A 27,086-nucleotide genomic window follows, 5' to 3' on the forward strand; every position below is an offset into this window, starting at 1 on the left:
GTAGGTAATTATTTGGTGATTTTCTCCTAATGTCGGGCACCTGTGTGCATTAAAATTTCCAGATGAGTTCTTAGAAATGTGTAAGTGGTTGCTTGTGTCTTGGCTTTCATTTAAAATTATAATTACAGCAAGGATAATTATGCTATTCATTGCTGACTTTTATTCTTATGAAACAACTCTGGACATAACTTTCTTAAGTGATTTTACATAAAGAATGCACAGAAGTCAATAAATCTAATCTTGAGGTTCACCTCTTTGAAAATAATGACAGTATCGCGATATCACTCTTAACTTTTAATTAGAAACAAACTGATGGGATATATAAAATTATATTGAGTTTTTTGTCAATTTTTAGAATTTTCATGGAATGAGTTTAACTGTTAGGTATTAATTTAATTTTGTTAGAGTTACCATTACTATTAAGAAAAGATGAAATATGTTTAACCTATTCTCTTGAGTATTTAAGAAAGGCATTTTGTTTGTATTTGTAATAGTCTTTATGTTTAAAAATTACTATATGGTTATTCTGCTACTTAAGTTCATGATTGACATTTTATGCAAATACTTTAAAATCTAAATCTTCTCAACATTCCAGCATACTTCTGTCCTATCTTTTGATTTTACAAAAAAATGTGTGTGTGTTTGTGTGTGTGTGTGTGTGTGTGTGTGTGTGTGTGTGTGTGTGTGTGTGTGTAGGGAGGTGAGATATGTTTGAATCTTACCTGGCAATATTTAAGAGTTACCATGAATTTGTGCTCACTGGTCATTCCTGGTAATACCATAAGTAGTTCCCGTGATCAAAAGGGGTTTGACTACATAGAAGACAACTGATCTATTTGCATGCCATACTATTTCTGTGGTTCCCAATTTTCTCTGAACTATTCAAAAACTCATAAATCAAATTTAACTTTCACTTGAAACACTCTCCCTCTAAGTAAAAGTCACCTTAAGGTTTTTATAATGTCGATTATTGCTTTTACATGAATTTTAATGTTCATGTTTTTTCTTTGTCACACAAAGAAATTCAGTGCATTTAATCTATTATAAAACACGGTGCTTATGTCAGAGTGTTAGCATAGTAGTATGGAATTTGCCTTGCATGCAGCCAAACTGCGACTGACCTGAGTTCAATCTCCAGCATCCCACATGGTCCCCTAAGCACACCAAGAGTGATTTCTGAGTGTAGAGCCAGCGGTAACACCTGAGCAACCCTGGGTGTGGCTCAAAATAATAAGCAAGCAAAAAATGCAGTGCTCATAATATAGTTTTGTATGGGAAGCATTATCAGGTGCTTGAATGGTCATGTGTCACCAGGATTGAACTTAGGGATATAGCCATTTGAACTATCTCCAGACTTAGTATAGAACCTAAAGTGAAATGTATGCATCTAGGCCATCAACATTCTATATAATAGTGACATGATATATCACAATTTTGTTGTTTTTTTTTTTTCTACTCTTTGATTCTTAGGCATATGGGATGTTTGCAGATGCTGGCTATTGCAAATAATTCTACAAAAAATATAGGAATGCAGATAGATGGCTTTTTTGCATGGTGTTTTTTGGTCCCTTGGGTAGATATTTAGAATGGTATTACTGCATTATATTGGAAACTCAATTTCAAAATTTGAGGAATATCCATATTGTTGTTTTAAAAAAAGGCTAAACCTGACTACATTCCAACTAGCAGTGAAGAGAGTCTATTTCTTCTCACATCTGCACCAGCACTGGTGTTCCTGTTCTTTGTGATGTATGCCAATCTCTGTAGTGTGTGAGATGGTATCTCATTGTTGTTTTGACTTGCATGTTCCCCCCCCCCCCCACCAATGATTCGTGATGTAGAGCACTTTTTGTGTGCCTTTTGGTCACCTGTATTTCTCTTTGAGAAAATATCTGTTAATTTATACTCTCCTTTTTTAGATCGGGTTAGCTTTTTTTTCAGTGCTTTCTATATCTTAAATTTAACCTCATAATTCCTTATCTGATGAGTATTCGGTGAATATTTCCTTCTATTCTACGAGTAGTTTTGCATCCTAGTCATCATTTTATTTAAGTTCAAAAGCTTTTCTGTTTAATGTAGTCCCATTTGTTTATCTTTGCTTCCACTTGCTTGGCCAGTAGTTTTTCATCCTTAATGAAGACTTATGCTTCAATGCAATGGAGTGTTCTTCCAATATTTTCATCTATATCCTTTATAGTTTCAGGTCTTATATAAAGGTCTTAATCCATTTTGATTTGACTTTTGTGCATGGTGTTAAAGAGAGGTCTGGGTTCTCTTCTTCGCTTGTAATCAACCAGTTTTTCCAGCACCACTTGTTTAAGAGGCTTCCCTTTGTATTTCTTGCCCCTTTATCAAAGAATGATTGAACATACACATAAAGGTAAGTCTCAGAATATTGAAATATAATACATTGATCTGATGATCTTTATTTCAATTCCGTGCTGTTTTAATGAATATTTCTTAATAGTATACTTTAAGGTTGGGGAAAATGATTCTTGCCATCTTCTCCCAAGGAGGTTTAGTTATTGATAACTAAAATTTATTTATTTTTGTTGTTTATTGTTCCAAATGAATTTCAAGAGTTTCTTTTTATCTATTTCTGTAAAAAAAGTGATATGGGTATTTTTTTTTACTTTTAGTAATTTTTATTTGCTCTTGTGTAAATTATTTCTGTGTTAAGTTTATTTTAAAAGTCTCTTTTTACTATTTTGAAATGTTTATATCTTAAGAATGTAAAATGTTCTGCAAATGTTTTTTATTATTATTATTTATTTTTATTTTTATTTTTTTATCTTTATTTAAACACCATGATTACAAACATGATTATAGTTGTATGATTACAGTCATGTAAAGAACACCCCCCTTCACCGGTGCAACGTATTTTTAAAGAAATAATATTAAATCTGTAATGCTGTGGGAAATATTGCCATTTCTTTGATCTTATTCCTTCCAATCTATGCACAGAATATATGTTACCATTTCCGTGCATCTTATTTTCCAATATAGTGTTTTGCAGTTTTAGTTGTATATGTATTTCCCCTCTTTAATTATATTGACTCCTAGGTATTTTATTTCCTGATGCAAAATTGTGTATGAACATGTTTTTAATGTCTTTTTCTTCTCTTTATGATTTTTATGTAGAAAAGCATAGCTTGTTGCATGTTAATTTTATAGCCTTCCACTTTGCTATACAAATCTATTGTTTCAGGAAGTTTTTTGGTAATTTTAGAAAATTCTATATATAGTATCATGTCATCTGCAAGCAATGAGCACTTGACTTCTTCCTTCCCTAATCACATGCCTATGAAATATTTTTCTTCAAATTGCTATGGCAAGTACTTCCAACACTACATTGAATAGAATTGGTGAGAAAGCAAAAGATTGTCTTATGCCAGATCTTAGAATAAAGCTTTTATATTTTCCCCCAATTGAATATAATGTCTACCTTAGGCATGTATTAAAAGTCCATGATTATATTGAGAAAATTTCCTTCCATTGCTTATTATTGAGAACTTTTATCATCATTCAGTGGGTGCTGGACCTTGTCAATTGCTTTCTCTGTATCTTTTTGATAACATCGTATTATTTTGTTTTTTTTTCTTTTGTTGATATAATTTATTATATTGATTGGCTTGCATATGTAAAACTATTCTTGCATCTGTGGAATGAATCCTACTTGGCCATGTTATATGACCTTCTTGATAAACTGTTGGAGTCTATTTGCTAGTATTTTACTTGTTGAGGTTTTTGTCATCTTAAAGGTCTGTAGTTCTCTTTTTTTGTGGTTTCTTTGTGTATTTTTGCTATTACAGTGATATTAGATTCATAGAAATTATATGGGTGTGTTTCTGTTTTGTTACTTTCCTGGAAAAGCTTTTAAATGTTTAACAATAGGTCCTCTTCAAAACTTTGAAATAATTCACTAGTGCATTTATCTGGTCCTAGATAATGGTTCTTGAGAAGACTTTTGATTAAGATTTTAATTACATCAACTGTGTTAGGTCTGTTGATATTTCAGATCATTTATTTCAACCATGGAAGACTTTGACAGAGGGAGTCCAATAATTTATCCATTTCTTGTAGGTTCTCTTGTTTTGTAGCATAAAGATTCTCAAAGAATCTCCGATTACCCTTGGAATTTCTGTTATATATATATAGTTAGCCCCCTTTTCATTTCTTATTAGATTTATTAAGTTTCTAATGGTGAATCTTGATAATAGTTTATCAATCTTGTTTATTTTTTCAAAAAACCAATATTTCTCTTTTATTTTTTTCTTGCAGTATTTTTTGACTAAAGTAGATTACATATCTTTCACAGTAATATTTTAGGTACATATTAACATTGAATCAGGGGATTCCCATCAACAACGTTGTCCCCCCACCCCCGCTTCCCAGCTTGCATCCCATATTCTTCTTCCTTACCCCCTGGGGCTGCTAGTATAAGTGGTCCCCCTCTGTGTTTAGCTTGTTGTAGATTGGGTATTGATTCTTTTGTCCTTGATTTTGGATTAGGTGTTAAAGTCTGATCATTTTTATTACTACTTAGTAATCATACAACTGCTTGGTTTTGGTATCCTCCATTATTTCTGACTCAATTTGATTGGTGGAACAAGATGGTTAAAGTTATGTGATTCATTTGAAGAGAAGAAAAACAATAAAATGGGGTAAAAATCAAGCAAGCCGAAAATGGGCAGAGTCCTTAGAGGCTTTCAACATCAGTTTGGAGAAGAAAGGAAGGAAGAAAGAGAGACACCACAGAAATACAAAAAGAAAAGTCAAACAAAAAAAAAACCCAAAGAGCACTACTGCAATAAAGACAAGCACCACAGTCCTGAAAAAAAAAATGTAACTAAAATAAATAAATACAAAAAATTATTTTGTGCTGTTTTTTTTTCTGCACAGGCACAGTAAATAATGAAGATATTAGAGTGAAAATTCCCTTGGTCTAGGAGATACAGGGTTTCTCAGCCCTTGAAGTATACTGTCAAGGGAATAACTACAGACTCCCTGCATGCAAAGAACCAATTTTTAAAATTAATATTCTTGATAGTAGTTAGGGCCAGAGTGGTACCATAGTGGTAGGGCACTTGCCTTGCACACAGCTGATCTAGGACAGAAGCAGTTTTGATCCCCAGTATACCAGATGGTCCCCCTAAGTTAGAAGCAATTTCTGAGCATAGAGCCAGTAATAAACTCTTACCATGGCAGAGTGTGGCCCAGGAAAACAGAAACAATATTCTTGACAATATTTTTGTGTGTCCAGTTCATTAATTTCTGCTCTAATGTTTATTATTTCCTATAACTTCCTCCTTTTGGATTCTTTTATTGGTCATTTCCAGTTTTTTGTTTTTGTTTTTGTTTTTGGGTCACACCCGACAGTAGTGCTCAGGGGTTACTCCTGGCTCTATGCTCAGAAATTGCTCCTGGCAGGCTCAGGGGACCATATGGGATGCCAGGATTTTAATCACCGACCTTCTGCATGTGAGTAAAAAGCCTTACCTCCAGGCTATCTCTTTGGCCCTCATTTCCAAGTTTTAGGTTAGGCCATTAAGTTATGATGTAGGCTTATTCTTCCTTCCTGCTGAATGATTGGAAATCTATACATTTTCCTCTTAATACTGCATTTTCTGTGTCCCACAACCATTCATAATTTTTGTCTTTTGTTTGCATTTGTTTCTAGAAATATTTTGATTCTTATTGAAGTTAATCTCTGAAATCACTTGTTTAATCAATTCTTATTCAAAAGTGAGCTGCAAATTTTATAGAAGTTAAAGTTTTTTCTGTGTCTGTAATTCACTTTTATTTTCAGTTTATCATGGTCTGAGACTCTAGTAGAAATAATTTTTATACTTTTGATTTTATGGGGATTTGTTTTATGACCCAGCATATGGTCTATCTCAGAGAATGTCCCACGTGTATTAGAGAAAAATGTGTATCCCTTTTCTGAGGATAGAGAGATTTATTTGTATTTTTCTACTAAGCCATTCTCTTCTATTTATTCTTTCAGAGATAAAATATCCTTATTAAATTTAAGGATGTTATATACATCCTTGTTATTTGACATATCAAGGGCTGACAGAACTGTGTTGATGTCTTCCACTATTTTGTGTTTCTAGTGATGTCTTTACTCATGCCTATTAGTTTTCTTAAATATATTTCTGTCCCCTTAGGTGCATATATTAGGAGTGTGGTTACTTCTTGGTGTTCATATACTTTGTTTATTAAGAAATATCCATATCTGTTTCTTAGAACATTTTAAGTCAATATTATGTGTCATCTGACATTAGCATAGTCACCCCCGCCTTTTGAAGGGAGTTGTCTACTTGAAGGATTTTCTTCCAATCTTTGACTTCGAATCTGTGTTTGCTTTCAGTATTTAAATGTGTTTCTTGCAAGCAGAAAAATGATGGATTCAGTATTTTGATCGGTTTTGTCCCTCTGTGTCCTGAGCTGGTGTAATTTTCCATTAACATTGAGAGAGATGATCATCATAGGCCATCTTTTTTTATTATAAGTTTGGAGTGTTTGGGGGATGGTTGTCTTGCCTAAATTTGACTCTTTAATTCTTTGTTTTAAATATTGGCTTTAGTCTGTAAAGTTCCTGAACTACTATTTATCTGTGAAGCAGTGTATTCCTCCTTCATACTTTAATGGAAGTCTGGCCAAGTAAAGTATTTGTGACAAGGTGTTCATTTCATTTAATATATTTTAGCAAATCCTACCACTGCCTTCTGGTCTGTATGGTGGCTTGTGGTAAATTTGTTCTAAAACTTAAGGAAGTATTTTTGTAAGTAATATCTCTTTTGATCTTGCTGCTGTCTGTATTCTATCTCTACAGTCCCTGATTTTAATAATTAAAATATTGTGGGACAGAATTTTAGCTGTCACTAAAATGATTATGAATTGTAAACAGTGATTGTAGGAAAATTTTCAGTGGAATTTAACCACAAAAATAAATGTGATATATTTATATCAAGAAATAATTAATTTGGGTAGAAATAAGCTGATTATTTCTACAATATTTGAAGAAATACAATAAATATATGTGGGAGGGGGCTTTGGAGCAACAGCATAGCAATAAGGGGTTTACTTTTCATGCAGCCAATCCAGGACAGACCTTGGTTCAATCCCAGCATCCCAGATGGTCCCCCAGCCATGAGCAATTTCTGAGTGCATAACCAGGAGTTAACCCTAAGTGTCACAGAATGTGACCCAAAAAAGCAAAAAAAAAAAAAAAAAGAAAGAAAGAATAAATGTAAACATTCAAGTTTTTAAATCATAACAAATTAAGGTATTTCACACTTTATATCATTAATTTTAATTTGAAAACAATATCCTTTTTTCTGAAAATAAATGAAAATATGTTATTCTAAAATGTTTAAACTTTGTTAGTGAGATATAAATATAACACATTTATTAGAATGATTTTAAATGAACCAGTCACATTTGAAATAAGTGGAAATGGATTCATATTAAAAAGAATATGCCTAATAATTTAATCTAGTTGATCATTCATTAGTAATATAGTAGTTTGATGATTAAATTTGTTTAAGAAGGAAAGTTTTGAGAGTTTTTGAAGCACAAAGATTAATTAAAGTATGACTGACTATAACACCTATAATGCAGAAGGAGACTTTAGTCCTGAAATAATGAGAACCGAAGCATATTTATGATTATTTTGTTAAATAAGAATATGTGTTACTATATTCACAAAATAATACATTACTTCTACATCTTCAGAGTTGTAATGTTTCTTTGAGCAAAGCATCATCAGAAGCCAAAGAGTTAGAGTTTGATTATGGAATTTCTTACATAGAGTCAGACATTTTGATGATTTTTAAAAGTTGTACATGCTTAAGAATATGAAGAGTTGGTAAATATGTAATCATAAATGGCTTTTAAATAACAAATGGTGACTTTCAAGTCTGTGTTTTTTCAAGACATATTTAGCTTTCTAGTCTCGTTACATGTCTTTGCCTGCTTTTCCACTCTAGATAAACATGTTTTCTCTCTTGAATGCATACTTCTCTCTTTCTTCTTACAATTTTCTAAGCAAGTTTCATTCAATAAAATACCCCATTTTTGCTAAAAATAAATGATAATATTGAATGGGATTTAATTTGATATGGAAAAGTTTGCTTAAGAACAAGATTCTCATAATTCTTATTAGATTCAGTAGCACAGAAGAATAATGTGAAAAATAACTCATGGATTTCAGTAGCCAATTAAGTTTTACACAGTTGGTTTATAACTTGTTTGAATAACTAGGGTTTCAAAACCTCATTAGATCTTTCCTGGGTATAATGTTATATCAGTCATTGAGGGCAAACAAAGACTGAAAAAGACTTTCTCTTGACCAACAGGTGGCAGTTTAAAGAACCAAGGGGAGTAGAAAAAGGGCCACTTTAGTGGCGGTTGTGGTATTGAAACAATTTGGTTTAGGAGCACTAAAGGTAGTGTAGATTTTAGTCTTTCAATGTTATTATAATCCTGCATATTGCAGGCCTCTGAGAAGCATCCTTCATATATTGGTATTCCAAAAATACCTAGCTTAACTACACATCAATATATCTCACTCTTCTTTTAGAGATAGACGTGCCAAGTCAGAAATTTCATGGATTATCTTAATTTGTGACTGATTACCCATTTTGTTACTTAAGACTTGGGGAGGTCTTAAAGATAAGGGAGGTTCATATGAGTACCTGTTCACCCCTGAAACTCAAGAGAAATAGAAGATCTGGAAATCCCCTATTTGTAGCAGTTAAATACCCTTCCAGTCTCACAAAATTGACAGAAGACAGTACCCATCTATACTTGATTAACTTCTCAGGGGTAGATAAGTTCCTCTACCTTGAATTTCAAAGGAGTCATAGGACTTAGGCTAGGATATATATAATTATGGGTGCAGAAAAAAACATTTACAATTAGTCTCGAACTGAAGAAATTCGATGTATCACCTTTCTGGAGGAAAGAAATCAAGAGATGACATTATAATTTCTTTTATTTTATAAATACACTTGTGATGGTATAGAAATTACATTTCAAAATATAAAGGTTTAGACCCTTCACACAGTTTATTAGAACAAATTAGAAGGGAATATATGCAGTGCTTTCAACAATATAAAGTTAAAAATAAGAATAGAATTTTTGTGGTGCTAGAAATGAGTAGGATGTCTTGGATGGGAAGTTGAACATATCTGAAAACCTCAGAAAGAACACTTTAAATGACTATATCGTCTGACTTTTTTTTTAGTTTTGATAACTTGAATGTGTTTATTCAAAAATTGTATGGGTAGGGCAATAACAATAACACAGCAGGGAGATCATTTGTCTTGTATGCAGCTGATTCTGGTGTGATTTAACGCATCCCATGTTGTCCCCACAATCCCAAAATGAGAGATTCCTGAGCCAGAGCCATGAATAACCCCTAAATACTGCTGGGTGTATTCCCCTCCATAAAAATAATGTATATATATATGTGTGTGTGTGTGTGTGTGTGTGTGTGTTTGTGTGTGTGTGTGTGTGTGTGTGTGTATTTATGCTTAAGGATTGTGCTTTTGCTGGTAAAAGTTAGTACATGAGTTAAGATGCATTGTCTGAACCTGCATGGTCCCCTGAGGATTGCATTTCCTCCTGAGCACCATCAGGATAGTCAGTTTATTTTCTAACCATATGGTTCCTGAGAATAAACTGCGGCCTTAATTTCTAGCACTGAACTGCTTGGTCAGTTGGCTTCCAATCACTAGGAATAGCCCCTGTCAAACTCAGTATTGTTTGGAAGTTCCTTCCCACACAGAAAAATAAAATTATACCTTTTCATAGCTGTTATACCTCAAAAAAATGGACACTTTATAGGATAATGATTATATTAACAAAAAACCCGTTAGTCATCATTTTTTAATTTGTCATGTGTGTCACATTTATGTAAAAATAAGTCTGTCAATACTTGTTTAAAATCCAAGATCGTGACTTACAGATGACTGGCTACTAGAACCACGACCAGACAGTATACATCTTGGGACCAATAAAAAAGCCCTAGTTTAGGGTTTGAACTATGACTTGCACAATGATCATGATCCCCAGTCCCAAAGGTCTGACAGAGACAACTGCAACAGAATGGGGCTTCTGGAAGCACAAAGAAAGACGCTATCCTAGGTGCCATCCTAGGTTCAGTGCAAAGACCAAGATCACCAACCACAGAAGATGGATTAAAATGACACTGAGGTAACAGAACCTCTAGAACCACGAAGACTGACTTCATCATAAGTCCCACCTCAGGATCTGTGCAGATACTGAGACCTCTAAACACAGAGCTCTGATTGTATCACCCTGGACAGAGCAGTAGTCTTCCACACACCAAAAAACACCATCGGGAGAATAAATGATCCTGAGCAAAGTCTAGAGCTGATCCCATGACAGTATACTCCAAGGACGGAGAAACCCCTTATTTCTTAGGCCAAGTGAATTCCTTTTCGAATGACCCCAATATTTACTGTGCCAGAGCAGGAGGGGAAAAAACAAAAATACAAAAAGCACAAAACCTTGGTTATTTTATATATATATATATATATATATATATATATATATATATATATATATATATATATATATATATATATATATATACACATATATATTTTTTACCTTCATTTATTATTGTTATTATTATTTTTATTTACCTATCTATTTTGGTCGATTTCTCTGTTTGGGTGTGATTATTGAAATCGTTGTCCCCAATTATACTTATTTTTTCTCTTCTTTTATCTTTTTTCGTTATGTGCTATACCATGTTTCTTATTTCAAGACCATGGTGTGTTTTTGGTTTGTTTGTTTGTTTTTGTTTGTCTTTTTTTTGTTTTGTTTTGTTTTTCGTCTATTTTTTGAGGTGCTTATCGATATAGCTGGAGTCCTCACTGGATAATTGACACTTTTTTTTGGTACTGGTGGAGTGTTTCACCTTCTTTTTCTCCTTCATCTCCCAAATCGATGATGAGAGCCTCTAGAAGGATTCCACCCATTTTTGGAGTATTAGACTCTTACCCCAGTTTATATATCTTCTCTTTTTCCAGCAAAACCATGCAACTTGAACTAGCTAGTCCTGCCTACAGTTAGAGGGGGAGATAAGGGAGGCATCAAGACCAAACAGGTGCAAGACTACTAAGTAGTGGGTTGGATACAGAGGGGACCACATATTCTAGCCGCCCTGGGGGTGAGGGAAGAGTAAATGGGAGGTAGGACAAAAATGGAGGTGTAGGGAGGACAATTTGGTGATGGGAATCCCCCTGATTTTATATAAATATATACCTAAAATGTTATTGTCAACAATATGTAAGACACTATGATCAAAATAAAAATCATATTATTAAAAAAAAAGAAAAAGAAAAAAAACAGACATAGGAAAATAAACCATCATACACTAAAAAAAACCCTGTTTTTAACTGTAACTATTAATAATCTTTATATTTCTTATGTTCTGCTATATGAATTTAATGAAAGTCTTGGAGTTGAAAACTTAAAAAAAAACGTGAAAACCATTGTGTTGTTTACCTGAGTATGACATAATTTGTATTAATATTTTATTGTCTTCTGTGCCTTAAACTCTGATACCATGTAAACCATGTACAACATCTTAAATATTCAGCATAGAGTTAGGGTTTTTTTTATATTTTCTTTTTTTTATTTTTAAGTTGATCATTTTATCTTACTAGAATCATCCAAATAATTTATTTTCTTCATTACCTTACCTGGTATGAGAATGAAACTAGTTTACTCACATATGAGATCATAGTTGTTTTCAATGGTTAAATACACATAGAGTATTACAAAGGGTTATGTTCATGCTGCATTGAAAAAATATACTATTATATATAATTATTGTTAAAGTCAACCTTTTATGGAAGGATGATCCCAAGTTGCTTTCCGGGGCCACTTGGCAATACTTGGCAAACTAGAATGGACAGACATGAGGTTATGGAGCTATTCAAATAACAAGTCTGTTGCGGATCTGAAGTTGATGTAATGCTGGATTCTGAGATGCACCTCTCAGATCCTTATATGTCAACTATTCCAGTTATTCTCACCTCTTACATTTAATTAAAATTAACTGTAACTTAATTTAAACTTTTAAGTTTAACTAAATATAGATATAAATAAAAATATATAAAACTATTTAAAAATAAATAAAATATAAATAAACTTTTAAGTAACTAAATATATAACTAAATAAATATATGTATTGTAAAATTTGAGTCAAAAAGCCAACTTTCAAATATTTAGTAAGCATAAGTGACTAGGAGCTGTTATAAAGAACAAAATATATTTAGAATTTTCATCATCTCATTGCTATTGAATAATATTAATCTATACAAATGGAATATTTTAATTCCCTGAGCCGTTTTATTTAATTAAAATACTATTTTGTTAGAGTAGCTAGCTTTGTGCTGACAATTCGTAAGTGCTTTATATTCAATATTTAACAATGAATAGTTCATAAAAAGCACAAGAAAATAAAATATATATATATATATCTTAAATAATAGATATGAAGCTTAAATAATCTTAGGAGCACTACTTTCCTCCATCCAATTTTCAAATATTTCACAAAGAAGCAATTCTTAATTGTATTTTCAGAAATGTTGACATCACAGAGCATATCTAATATATTATGCTCAATTCTTAATAAACTTATAGGGTTTAGGGATTCAGTTATTATTAGAGTACTGGTCTTGCTTATGTGAGACTCTCATATTCAGTACCCATATTCAGTACTTTGAAGCAATTATTTACTTTTTATTTAATATTTTTTTTGTTTTTTTGGCCACACCCAGTGACACTCAGGGGTTAATCCTGGCTATATGTTCAGAAATTGCTTTTGGCTTTGGGGGACCTTATTGGATGCTGAGGATCAAACTGATGTCTGGCCTGGGTCAGCCCTGTGCAAACGTCCTGCCACTGTGTTATCACTCCATCTCCAATTATTTACTTTTCATAATATTCTGAGAGATAAGGAACTTAAAACTGTTAAAGAAACAAATCTTATGGGGCCAGAGCAATAGCACAGTGGTAGGGCTTTTGCCTTACACGTGGCTGACCAAGGATGGACTTGGGTTCAAGCCCCAGCATGGTTCCCCAAGCCAGGAGCAATTTCTGAGCAAAGAGCCAGGAATAAGGCCTGAGTGTTACAGTGTGTGGCTCAAAGACCAAAAATAATTAAACAAACAAATAAATAAAGGAAAGAAAACCAGAAAACAAATCTTACTAATCTTTATATAATATATTGAAAAAGTATATATAGTATATTGAAAAAACGGGACTACAAACTCGTTTTCTGATAGTTCAAATTATAATAAAAGCAATAATTAATCAGACCCCAGACTCCATACACTGTGCTAGGAATTTTGTATATATGAGCTGAACTTTTATTCATTTTATAGTAATGTATGACATTAGAGTGATTTTTTTATTTTAAAAGTAGAGTTGATAAAATCATAATCAATAGTTATACATAAGGAGCTTGAGAGATAGTACAGAGAATAGGATGTTATTTTTTTATGCAGTTGAAGTTGGTTTGATACCTGGCATCAAATGCTCACTTGAGATCTGCCAGAAATGATTCCTGAGCAGAGGGGTAGGAGTAAGCCCAGAACAGATTTGAATATGACCCAAAAACAGAATAAAAAATAGCAATGGTTATTATAAAAGACAGTGATAAATAAACAACCAATGCCAAAATTTTAGCTGTTTGGATCACAGAGCCAAATAAAACCTATCTGAAACACCAATCAAAGCATTATACTTCGGGACCCAATTCTTTTTTAGTGACTGTATTCTTTGCATAAAGTTTAAAATTCATCATTATGGGGCCAGAGCAATAGCATAGTGGTGGGGCATTTGCCTTGCATGTGGCGATCTAGGACGGACCTTGGTTTGATCCCCCAGAGTCCCAGATGGTCCCCAAACCGGGAGTGATTTCTGAGCACATAGCCAAGAGTAACCCATGAGCATCAGAGGGTGTTGCTCAAAAATAAAAAAAAGTCAACATTATTATAATAACATTCAAACCAGAGCACAGATATTGATAAATATGCATATCAATATCTAGAAAAATAGGCGTTTTAGAAGGCTTTGTTGCATCATTATACAAAAAAATAGTCTTACAAAGATTTAAGATCTTTTCAAATTTTTTGAGCTTTTTTGTATTTATGTATAATCTATTTTTATTTTACCTCCTAGGCAACTGATAAGGATACTGGCAATTATAGTGCCATGGCATACAGACTCATCATACCACCAATCAAAGAGGGCAAAGAAGGATTTGTGGTGGAAGCATATACAGGACTGATCAAGACTGCCATGCTCTTCCATAATATGAGGAGGTCCTACTTCAAATTTCAAGTAATAGCAACTGATGACTATGGCAAAGGATTAAGTGGCAAAGCAGATGTACTTGTAAGTATTTTTTAAGTAATTAAAGAAGAAATTTACAATAGTAGTCAGGGCAAATGAATTCAACATAGTATATTTTTCTTATTAATGTTGTGTGATGCTCGAGGGTATAAGGCCCTTCCATTAGATCTGTAGACTCATGGTCAATAGTGTTGCTGGGGAGGCCCAAAATGTTGAAGACTATGTCTGTACATATGAATTACATGTATTTTTTTTCTTTTTTGGTCACGTCTCAAACTTTCATTTGTGGGGTGGGACTCGCCTGCTGTGTTCAGGATTTACACCTGGCTCTTTGCTCAGTTATCAGACTTGGCAGCCTCACAAGACTCTATGAGATGTACGTGATCAAACCTAGGTTGATCATAAGTAAGGCAAAAACACCCTGCCACCGAACTTTGCTATGCCCCCTGTTTCTCAAACTTTTAAATCATTTAAAAGAAAAATGATTTTCTAAAATTTGGTATTTAATTTAAGGTAATTAATTTAAATAACATAGACTATAAACTATGCCTTTATAGTTATCTATTTTTTTGAATTTGGAAAAAGATCATAATATGGTTCCAGATTGTGTCAAAAGTTTCATAAGCATTATATTTTGATTGGTCTGAATATTTAGTTTTATTACTGAGTAGATGAGAGCTACTTAAAATTTTAAAATACCTCGATGAATTTTGCTGCAGAGATAAAAAGTTATGCAGTTTTTATTACTGTATAAATGACTTTCAACTTTTGTAGTGTGGGAAAAAAGAATATAGAAACAAAATTTATCATAATAGAGATGAATTCTTTTCATTTACTGAAATCCTTAATGGCATAGATAAATTTGACTACATTTTAATTTTATTATCAGAATTGTCTTTGATTCCCACTTTCTCAGTTTCCAGTTTCTTAGTTTACTAACATTTTTTAATATCTGAAATGTTTCCCAGTAGTAGGGAGTGAAAGGTTTTACTTTACACAGCTAATTGTAATTAATCAATATTTTAGGTATATGGTGGTACACATGATTAAGTTAAAAGCCTTTAATTGGCAGGAAAGGGCTGACACAGGGACAAAACACCAGGACTGAATCTTGGAAAACTAACCTGTGAAGGTATCCAGCAGAAGATGGCATAGTTCCAGTAGGTTTCTGTTGTCAGGATTCATGAGGGATATTCTGAGCAATGATCCTTGGAAGTTCTTGCTAAAAATAATGCTGTGTTGACCACTGTTGTATAATGTAAAAGGCATTATTTTGGCCCAGTGGTTTCCCAAATTTATACTCTATTTAAAGTCATCAGTACCATCTGCTGCGTTAATTTAAATGTTGCCTTTCTCATAGTTAAAATTTTTCAATTCTTGTTTGTCCTCTTTTTAATTTTTTTTGCCTTTCTGCTTCTAATCATTTTTATAAAAACTGTATCCTGTAGACTTATTAGCTCTATTTTACCCCATCTTGCCTTAGTTGGGTGCTGCTCAATCTCTATAGCTTCCATCTTCTAATGGGTCAGAGTCATTATAAAGACAATGCCCAAAACAATGCCTTTATTCTGTAGGATGTTACCAACTTGGAAGTATAGTTATTTGTACTTTTAGGGAGAATATAGTAAAATAATCTATTAAAAGTGAAAATTAGTAGCACTTTGTATGATATGAAAAATTTATTACTGAATGTATTTTGTCTTTCCTCTATCATGTTAAAATATTTCAAAATCAGTGCCAGTTTAATTCCTTAAAATGTTTAATTTTTAAATAATCTAATTTAAATTTTCATTTAATCAAAAGATCAGATCATTTTATTTTTTCTCATTGGTGAAGTCCCAATAAGTATGATGGGTCTGAAGGCCAAAATAAAAGTCAAGAAATAAACAAAACTCACACTAAGCAAAGTGGTTTTAGATATTATGGTTGACATATATATATATTTAATCAAATCAATATCTGTAAATGTGATATAAAATAATTTTATCATTATACTCTGTTATTTAAGATATTCATGTGTGGTGCTTTTTACTGGATTATTACCTAATAAAATTAAAGATAACTTAACAATTAAAATATAACAACATGGATCATATTTGTAATACATGTATAAACCTGGTCCATTTTCAGGATATATGATATATAAATATGATACAAGCAATTGTGTGATAATTTAAGTTATGCCTTTAAGTTATACGAACAGGTTATAAGAAATAATGCAGCACAAATGGCACTTGCCTTCTTGCAGCCAACCTGGACTTGTTCCCAGCACTGCATTATTTCCCCTGCACCATCAATCGTGAACTCTGAGAAAAGAGTCAGTTATATGCAATGAGCACCACCAAATGCAGCTCCAAAACCAAAATGAATAAAAATAGCACACAATATATTTCTAAGCATATTAAAATTATTAATTGATGTGACCATTTTGTGTGGTGTTAAGGAGAGATCTGAGTTCACTTTTTAAAATGTGGTTGACCAATTTTTCCAGCATTAACTTTTTAAAGAGCTTTCCTTATTTTACTTTATAGTTTTTGCTCCTTTAGCAAAAATTAATTGTTTTTAAACCTGTGAGTTTATATCCAGGTAGTCAAGTTTATTCCAGTGATCTAAGGGTCTGTCTTTATTCCAAAGTCATAATGTTTTAATGACTTTATTAGTTTATAGTATAGTTTAAGGTTGGGAAAAGTGATTCTTCCCATCTTTTTTTTTATTTAGTTAGTTAATTATTTATTTTGTCAATAATTGCTTTAGCTATTTGTGGACACTTATTTACAGGAATGTCAGGAGTGTCTGATCCATTTCTTTCAAAGGTCATTGGAATTTTTATAGGAATTGCATTAAATCTGTGCAATGCTTTAGGATGCATTGACATATTAATGATGTGATTATTCTAATCAATGAGCAAGGTATATGTCTTAATTTCCTTGAATCCTCTATTTTTTCTTAAAGCAGTGATTTGTAGTTTTCTTTATATACCTCTTTTACCTCCTTAGTTAAGTACTCCTAGGTACTTTATTTTCTTAAGCACATTTTAAATGAAATATTTTGTTGTTGTTGTTGTTGTTGTTGTTGTTTTGGGCCATACCTGGTAAGGCTCAGGGGTTACTCCTGGCTATGCACTCAGAAATCACTCCTGGCTTGGGGACCATATGAGACACTGGGGAATTGAACTATGGTCTGTCCTAGGCTAGCCCTGTGCAAGACAAATGCCCTACTGCTATGTCTTCCGCTCCATCCACTTAGATGAAATTTCTTTTGAATATATTTTCTGTTTCCTCTTCATTGAGTTGTATCAGGGAGATACAATTCAAAACAACAATGAGATATTATCTCATACCACAGAAACTAGAAAACATTACGTAAGATCAACCACTGCTAACATGGATGTATGTATGTAGGAAGGGACTCTCATTCACTGCTGGTGGAAATACAGACTAGTTCAGCCTTTTTTTCAAACAATATGGACATTCCTCACAAAGCTAGCAATCGAGCTTACATATGATCCAGCAATACCACTTATAGGGATATACCCCAGGAACACAAAACACAATGCAAAAATGTCATCTGTACTACTATCTTCACCCTAGCACTATTTATAATAGCCAAAATATGGCAACAATGCAAGTGCCCAACAACAGGTGAGTGGTAAAGAAACCATGAGATATGCACACAATGAAATACTAAAATGAAGTCAATAAATTAGCTTATATATGGATGACTTAGAAACAATTATGAATGAGTGAAATGAGCAAGAGGGAAAGGGATGGGCATAGAATAATCTCACGCATTTTCAAGATATGAGAAAAACAAGAGATACTATGATAATAGTACCCAGAGACAATAGAGACAAAAGTTCTGGAGGTCCAGCCCAGTCTGGAGGTCTACCCATACCAGGAAAAAAGATGACCAAAAAGAGTGATGATTATAGCTAGACTAGAGAAGCATCTACTAGGAAAATGATAGCTGCATCTGATCACTATGGACAATAACTCTGCAATACAACTGGAAAAAACTAACACGCATGGCACTCTCCTTTAATAATAGTGCAAACCACAGCGTTAAAAATAAAAGAGAGATTGTGTCATCCAGATAAAGGATGAGATGGTTGGGTGGGGCCGTTGGAATGAAAGGGGAGATTTTGGTGACAGAGGGAGGTTGCACTGGTGAAGGATGATGTAGATTGTATGACTGAAACCCTAACAAATAACAATTTTGTAACCTAGGTGCTTAAATAAAACAATTATAAAGAAAGAAAAACCAAGCATAGGTAAATAAATCATTTTACCCAAAGCAGCCACATACTATCAGCTTGCTCTTCATTATCACTAAGTACCATTGTCTAACATAGGAAGAACCTATGTCATATGTCTGCATAACATGGCTTCAACCTGCAGGATAATCAGACTATGGGTTTCCAAAGAACACTATATATTAGGCAAATAGGTGGTGAGAAGAACTAGTCACTCTATGGTCAGGAGCTTGCCAAAAATAGTAGAGCAGTGCAATTAAGGTAGAGAACCAATCACAAAGATCAATCTGAAACTGATCAGTTTGGAAAAAACTGGATGCAAACGGTGACATTAGTGATTCATATCCCTACATTTACATAGGATCAAAATGGGAAATAAAGGAAGAGAGATAGAAAGAAATGTAAAATACCTGTCAAGAAGCAGGTGGGGTCGGGGGCAGGTTGGGAGGGAAACTGGGGACATTGGTGGTGGGAAATGTGCACTGATGAGTGGTGATGGACATTGTATGACTGACTCATTCATGAACAAATTTGTAACTATAGTGCTTAACTAAATAATTACTTTTAAAGTAGGAAATAAATAATGAAGAAGATGACAGCTCTGAATAAATACTACTACTCAACCTCCAAATGAGGGGGAAATAGAAGAGACCATAAATAGGATAGTCTAGAATCCTTATATAATCTGTAGTTCTTGTTGAAAATATAAAAGGACAGGAGAGATATTACAGAGAATAAGGTTGTTCACTTATTTATGACCAATACAATTTCTATTCCTAATAACATAGTTACTTGAGCACTGCCAGTAATTACCCCAGAACCAAAATTAAATAAATCTATAATAAAATGCTGAAAAGTCTTCTAAAAAGCAACGGTCATCCATCAAAACACCTTTTAATAATGAAGAAATATATGACTTGAAATTTAGATAAACAATAGTTTTAAAATTCTATATTCTCCAAGCTCTACTGTTACTTCTTTAAAAAAATGAAGTTTTTGACTTAAAATGTAATTTTTCAAACAGAGTCTCTGATAATCAGCTATAAAATATTTTACTATTTCTATCATTTGTTTTGTATGCATTTTGTGATGGCTGTTTTCACAACAGAAATGCGGATATAGATGTGTGAGTGGTTAACTAGAAACTGTTAATATCTCTGTTTCTGATTACTGTAGCATTCAGCAGGATGGAGTACATGCTGAGATAGACTACTGATTGATGGCCAATCATTTCATTGGGGGCTTTTTATGCCTTTTATATTCTACTGGCCTAGCCTGCATGATTAAGTCTAAAGTGGTTAATCAAAAGTAGAATTAATTAACGAGAGGCATAGAAACAAAGATCCAGATGTTTGCCTGCTGCAAGAAGACAAAATCCAGATGTGAATACCTGCACAAGGTTCAGGCCAGCTTTAGATTTTTATCCTGGATCAACCAAATATGTACATAATCAGTGTCCATCAATGTAGGAAAACTGCTTGAAAGGACTTTGACTCATTTTCAGAGATTACTGATGGGCAGCCAACCTGAAAGTTAGGCCTCACTCATGCTTGGACTCCTGATTACCAGTTGTTATTTGATTGTTTTCTTTTATTGTAGCTCTGCATTTCAGGAATAATGTTGTTATATGCAGTCTTCCTGTTATGGGCAATGTAGAAGAAACTACTGGTGATTTGATTAACACAGTCATCAATTTCCAATATTGAAGAACAGCAGAATATCTAACATACACTGCAATTTGAAGAGAGCAAAAATTGTAGATACAGAGCAGTGGCTATTAAATACATGACATGAACATGTTTGATTTTATGTAAAAAGTGTGTAACAAGGCAAGCAATCTGAGCTTATGTCCAAGTGCATGTTCTATTAGCTTTCTTATTTGAATATTAGAAAAATAACAATACAGTTAGCATTGTTATGGTTAAATTATTTTTAAACCTGTAGGGTACTGAGAATAAAAAGCATAATCCAGAAGATAAAATATTATTTTTTCCATTTAATAAAATATAAATATGGAAGTAATTAAGCACATGCTTGATAAGAATGAATATATAAGTTAACAAATTCATAAACAGATATCAGGTTTGCTCATTTCAATCCCATTAGTAAGTGTGTATATTTACTTATATAAAAAGTAATCTAATCAATCAGGCAGACTGACTTGATATGTATCATTTTATAAAAAAAATGTTTATCTAACTAGTCATATATCAATATCTTTGTTCCCATAAACAACCTCATAAAAAGTTTATGATCAAAAATACAATTATGTAGCATATTTTAAAAGTATATATAACCCTTCCCCCAATGTCCTTTTACCGAAGCTTTCTTTTGAGATGTTAATACCATCTAGAAAACCAAACACATCCACACCTGGGATGGGACAGGTTGTTTATTTATGTATTTATTTATTTATTTATTTATTTATTTATTTATTTATTTATTTAGGGTTATTTGGGCCACACCTGATGGCACTCAGGGGTTATTCCTGGTTCTGCATTCAGAAATCGCCCTTGGCTTTGGGGACCATATGGGATGCTGGGGATTGAACAGGCATCCATCCTGGGTCAGCCACCTGCAAGGCAAACACCCTACTTCTATGCTACCAATCTGGCCCCAGGGTGTGCTGTTTTAAATAAAGAATAAAATAGGTCTGCTGCAGGGAGGCAAGAGGAAGAAAGAGAAGCAGCAAAAGGCAGAGAGACAGAAAGGCAAAAAAAAAAATAAAAGCTTAGTAAAGAAAATATATGTGAGAAAATGTACATGTCAGACAGGGAAATGGAATAAAAGCAAGCTGACTCTGACTATTACTGACTGCTTGTGAATTATTTCTCCACTGTTACCCTACATCTCAGACCCGTCAGCTGGAAGGTTTAGAAACAGTGCCTGGGACAGCCTCATCTAACTCGTGGAACATTATATCTTAATTTTTATTCTACAGTACTGTTAAGTAATACTTTTATTTTTCAATAACAAAGTTTAAAAATTAAACAAAATTTGGTGCCTTAAGAAATAGTTAATAATCCAGAAAACAAACACAACACATTTGAAATCACTTGGTTTAAGCAACTTGTAGAAAAACAACAATCGTTCTTAACTCAAGGCAGAGGTTTTGCAACAAACAAAGTGCATGTGAAATCTTTTTAAGTATGCATTGTGAGAGAAATCATAATGTTAACTTTTAATTATATAGAAATGTTCATGAGGAATAGCTGAATACTATATCATTTTATTTCATTCTTTTAGGTCTCTGTGGTCAATCAGCTGGATATGCAAGTCATTGTTTCTAATGTGCCTCCTACCCTAGTGGAAAAAAAGATAGAAGATCTTACTGAGTAATGAATTTTCTTTATTTTTATATTTATTTCACATTTATATATTTATGTATTCACTTACTTTATAATATTACTACAAGATAGCTGGCTCATTATAATATAGAAATTAAGTCTAACATTAAACACACTCTTAATAAAATTTTAACTTCATATTCTTAAATAGATAACTCATTTGATTCGGAGAACACCTTTAATTATGAATGAAAACTAGTGTGAAAATACTTTTACCTGGAATGCTTTGTTTGCTACACCACAGAACATCATAATGCCCCATAAATAAAACATGTTACATATTTTTGAATGTATATATTTATTTTTCATTTTTCATTAGAGTTAATAGGAAACACTTGCATCATAAAATTCTTGTGAGAAATGTAATTCAGTACAGCTAAAATGTAAAATTTAATAAATGTTACATATTTTATCTAATTTTCTTTTTAATAACCGAATTTACAAATTAGATCAATGTTAAAAAGTAGAGTAGGATAAGAAGATGGCAGAATATTTGTACATTCTTCTCAAAGAACAGATTAAATCAGTTTTCTCTAGGGAGTGTCGGAAGTGAGTTAAACAATGAAAATAAAATTATTAATAAATTTTCATTTTGTTCCATTTATACAAATAAGTGGGGGATTGGTAATCAACATTGCTCAAAGTTTGTCTTAGTTCTGTGCTTAAGTATCATTCCTGACAGAACTTGAGAACACATATAGTGCCAGAAAAAGCTACTTTTTATACTGTCTCTCCAACTCAGTTACAAAGGTTCCTTAAGAAATAACTAATAATCAATATTTATTAATTGTTTAAATATGGTATGGTAACTTTTCATTAAATAACACTATGAATTTATTAAGATATTTTAAGAGAATACAGAACAATCAAATCTATGTAAAATAAATTGTTTTCTTAGTGACTAATTATAGTTTGACTATATTCGCTTAGAAATACATTTTTTTGCTTTGAGAAAGTTTTCTAAAAACACTCTGTATCTATATACTGACTGTACTACTTTTATTTTAATTTGCAGTATGAGTGACTTTCAGAAAATTTCAGTGACAAAAAATGTATTTTACTGGTCATTTTCATCATACAAATTTTTTCCAAACTGTACCGTGAACAAGTCTACAACTTTAAGTGGAATGCTAAATATGTGATCAATTGAATTACAGAATCTAGAAGGACCAATTAGACTCTAACAAGAACAATTAGACAGCTGTTCTTATTATGGGAGGATTAGAAAAAGTGATTTGTGCTTCAGTATAGTTGGACTTTAAAAAGAAATATGCATAAGACTAGTTCTGATGTGCTTGAATTTGTATGCGAAGGGGAATTTATAGAAAGGCTGTTGGGAGCTAACATTTTTCAATACAAAAGTGGAGAATAATAAAGAATACATATAACTTAAGAGGCATGAAAGAACCACATGGATAGTAGTCAGATATGCAATTTCAGTATGATGGAATGTTGCCCTTTTTCTGGATAAATTCCAGTTGTATTAACTGTTTCAAAATGATAATTCTTGATTCAAAATTTAAATTATGGAGAAACTGTATTGATCTGAGTCACAGGTATTTTCTAGTTATTAGTATTGGTTATGGTGTTTTTACAATGGAATGTTAAAAGAAAAATCACTTACTAAGTTCTAGATATCACCTTTAAACTTATAATTAATTTTTTCAGAAAAAAATCAGAGTGTTTCAGTGGAGTTAACATAATTAGTGGTCCTCGAAAATACTTATTCATAAATATTTTTATATTAATAATTTTTATTTTGACCAAAGTGGATTACAAATCATTCACAGTAGTATTTCAGGTACATAGTGACATTGAATCAGGGGCATTCCCACAACAAATGTTGTCTTCCCTCCACCCCTGTTCCCAGCCTGCTGCATCCCATATCGTCCCTCCTTTACTTCCCGGGCTGCTAGTTCATAAATATTTTTTAAAGAAGTCTAAAAAAGTTTAAACCCCTTTCTTTTATCATTACCTCTTTTGTTATAACTGATAAACTTAACTAAGATCCTTATTGTATAGAAACAGCTCATTTCCAAGCACAGATTTTTATTCATAAAGGAAATAACTACAAGAGCACTATAGTCCATTTGCTAATGAGAGATAGACTCTACATAAGATAAAACTGCATCACCTAAAAGAATTGGAAGACTTTTTAAATTTATCATATAAGTTTAAATTTAGTATGGAATATTGATCAAAATTCAAGCACATTTTCAGAGAGAAATATATTTAGTGCTTCTGAAATTTTTGAGATCTTTTGATTATATCTATCAAACAAATATGCAATTTATATAGTGGATTAAGGAAATAAAAGGGAAAACAATCAGTCTTTTTTCATAAATAGTGTTTTAACAGGCTGGGTGTATGGTTCAGTTGTAAAAAAACAACTTTTTCTTTTGTAAGGAGCTGTAAACCTGAAGATAATTTATTTCGAGATCTGATTAAGGAGAATAAATAGGTATCAAAAGATATTTCTATACATGTAATAAAAACATAAATTTTATTTATAAGGATGGTTCTAAGAATAATTTAAGGATCAAATACAAAAAAATAACAATCTTTGGTGAATAGAAAAACCTTCTAAATATCTGTCGACAAAGATTAGACAGAAAATGAAACTTAAAAGTAAAGAGAGGTTAAACAAGACTAACATCACCAGGTGTCATAAACAAAAAAGATTGGTTAATAGATCAAAACTAATGAAAGAGTTGCCTTGATGTAACCTGTTCTGAGTGGTCATTAATGAGTAGTGATATATTTCTTGATTAAGAGTGGATTAAAATTCAGGGAGTTGAATGAAAGAAAGAAACATAGTGGTTAACAAGAATTTTGTTCCAATTGATCAGTGGAGAGAAAGAGTTTAGCAAATTGCTTCAGAGGCAAAAAATAGGAACTTGAGATATGTCTTACTTTGTTTTAGATAAACAAAGGAACATTTCTGAGTCTTAAAAAAAAGACCAGTTTTTTTGGGAAATGATTCTCTGAAGCATTTCTTTAGAACTCAAGAGCTGAAGTAGATTTCTCACATATAAGCTGTTTTAACATTATACATTATAATATCATAACTATAGCTATATAGTTATATATAAGTCCTATAAGCATAGGACTTTTTTTAAATTCAACATTGTCAAATATAAAATGTCTCATGTCTAAAAATTAACTGTATATTTTAAGAACACAATTAAAGGGCCCAGAGATATAAGCACAGCGGCATTTGCCTTGCAAGCAGCCGATCCAGGACCAAAGGTGGTTGGTTCGAATCCCGGTGTCCCATATGGTCCCCAGTGCCTGCCAGGAGCTATTTCTGAGCAGACAGCCAGGAGTAACCCCTGAGCACCACCGGGTGTGGCCCAAAAACCAAAAAAAAAAAAAAAAAAGAACACAATTAATGCATTTTATTGTATATATCATTTTTTGTGTACAGATTTGATTATTCTATTATATAGTTAGACATTTTATATAAGGTATTAAACTGGAGGCATCTCTGACAGTCAAAAGTAAGTTCTGAACACCACTCAACATGATAAACAGAAATTATAAAAAAAAAGATGAAAAAATCAGCCTAAACAAGGAAAATTAATTACTAAATTTTAATAATCATCTATCCCTAGAAGCACAATTCAAAGAGAAAACTTACATAGCATATTGATATCTAAGTTTTCTTGCTTCAAGTTTTATATTTTATCTATTATGTTTTTTATCAGCATCTAGAGTAATTGACATATTTTAAAATGAACTAAGAGTAATGGCATTGCTTATTGAGTTCAACCATAGTTTAGTATAGAACTTATGTGATTAAAAGTTGTATCATTGATTTACTCAAGAATATAAACGCTTCATGAATAGTTAATCATGCATTAGGTAATAAGGATAGTAGAACTTAATTATATGTTGTATTTATGGCTAACAATTAAGAATTGTGTTATGTCTTCTTTCAAATCGTTGAGTAAGCTTGCATTCGATAAACCCTTCATCTCCGGAAAAAATCTTTATTAACTAGTTTTTAGGTCCCCACTTCAGACTATCCTAAAAAATAGTGGCTAATATTTCTCTCAAATACAAATGGAATTAAATTACTTTAATGTTTAAATGTTGACAATTGATACTCACTTTACAAAATCAAAAGATGCATTTGAAGTCTTTACAATTCCTTTGTGCATTGCCTCAACATCTATTCTAATCACAGGCTTCTGCATTAGGGCTTTGGCATAAGTATTCAATCATTTATATTTTTCTGGAAAACTCTTAATCACAATATTAATTTTATTTATTATCTACTCCGTTTGATGCATGGTGACATTTCAATTAAATTTTCTTAAGAGCTCTATTTATTGTACTAATGACTTTTTTATTCTTTTAGAATGCAAGTTCTAAGGGGTCAAGTATTTTTGATTTCTCAATGATATTGTAATGATCTAGAACAGTGCCTGTTCCATTTATGAATTCAACAAGTATAGATTGATTAGTAAATAAGAATGAATAAAATATAAATAAAAATTACTCATTACATACTCTCTTGAGTTTCAAATATAAGTTAGACAAATAATTTAAATTAATTTTCTGCATTTTCAAGTCCTGAAATAATTTTGATGAAAATTTTCTGAATGGTAGGAGAGAAAGAATAGAGGATTAGGATATTCAAAGCATATGTTAGCTTTTTTAAAAAGTATGTCTAGATAAGAAACTCAAGAAGATAATATAAGGAATAAAATGTTTTAAAAATTATATTAAACTAAAAACTATGCCACCTAGAATTAAACATTAAAAATTTACAAACATTATTTCAGATATTTTCCTTAAAGGCAGTATGAAAACTTGGAAGAGATAGATTTTTGAGGTAAGGTAAATCTCATAGTAGCTCTCTTTTTTATTCCATATTTATCATTCTTTCAATATATGAATAGCTATGTCATATAAATATTTAATACAGTAACAAGTATTATTGCATAAATATTTCATTAAAAACTGCAAAAATATTAAAAGAATAGTAAGACTGCAGGTTCATAAAACACTTTATAATGAAAATCATATTGCTATTACTTAATATATATTAGATTTTCATAACATTTCACAAAAAT

The 27,086-nt window shown here is 32.1% G+C and overlaps 1 protein-coding gene across 1 annotated transcript in view; it reads left to right on the plus strand.

Moving 5' to 3' along the window:
* Positions 1 to 27,086, plus strand: part of PCDH15 (protocadherin related 15) — a 1,226,762-nt gene that overhangs the window by 1,162,544 nt on the left and 37,132 nt on the right. The window contains exons 29-30 of the mRNA XM_049790532.1: positions 14,233 to 14,448; positions 21,905 to 21,993. Coding sequence (XP_049646489.1) covers positions 14,233 to 14,448; positions 21,905 to 21,993 — 305 coding nt within the window. The remainder of the gene's footprint in view (positions 1 to 14,232; positions 14,449 to 21,904; positions 21,994 to 27,086) is intronic.

This window comes from Suncus etruscus, chromosome 17 (assembly GCF_024139225.1).
Source record: "Suncus etruscus isolate mSunEtr1 chromosome 17, mSunEtr1.pri.cur, whole genome shotgun sequence".
Classification (NCBI taxonomy): domain Eukaryota; kingdom Metazoa; phylum Chordata; class Mammalia; order Eulipotyphla; family Soricidae; genus Suncus; species Suncus etruscus.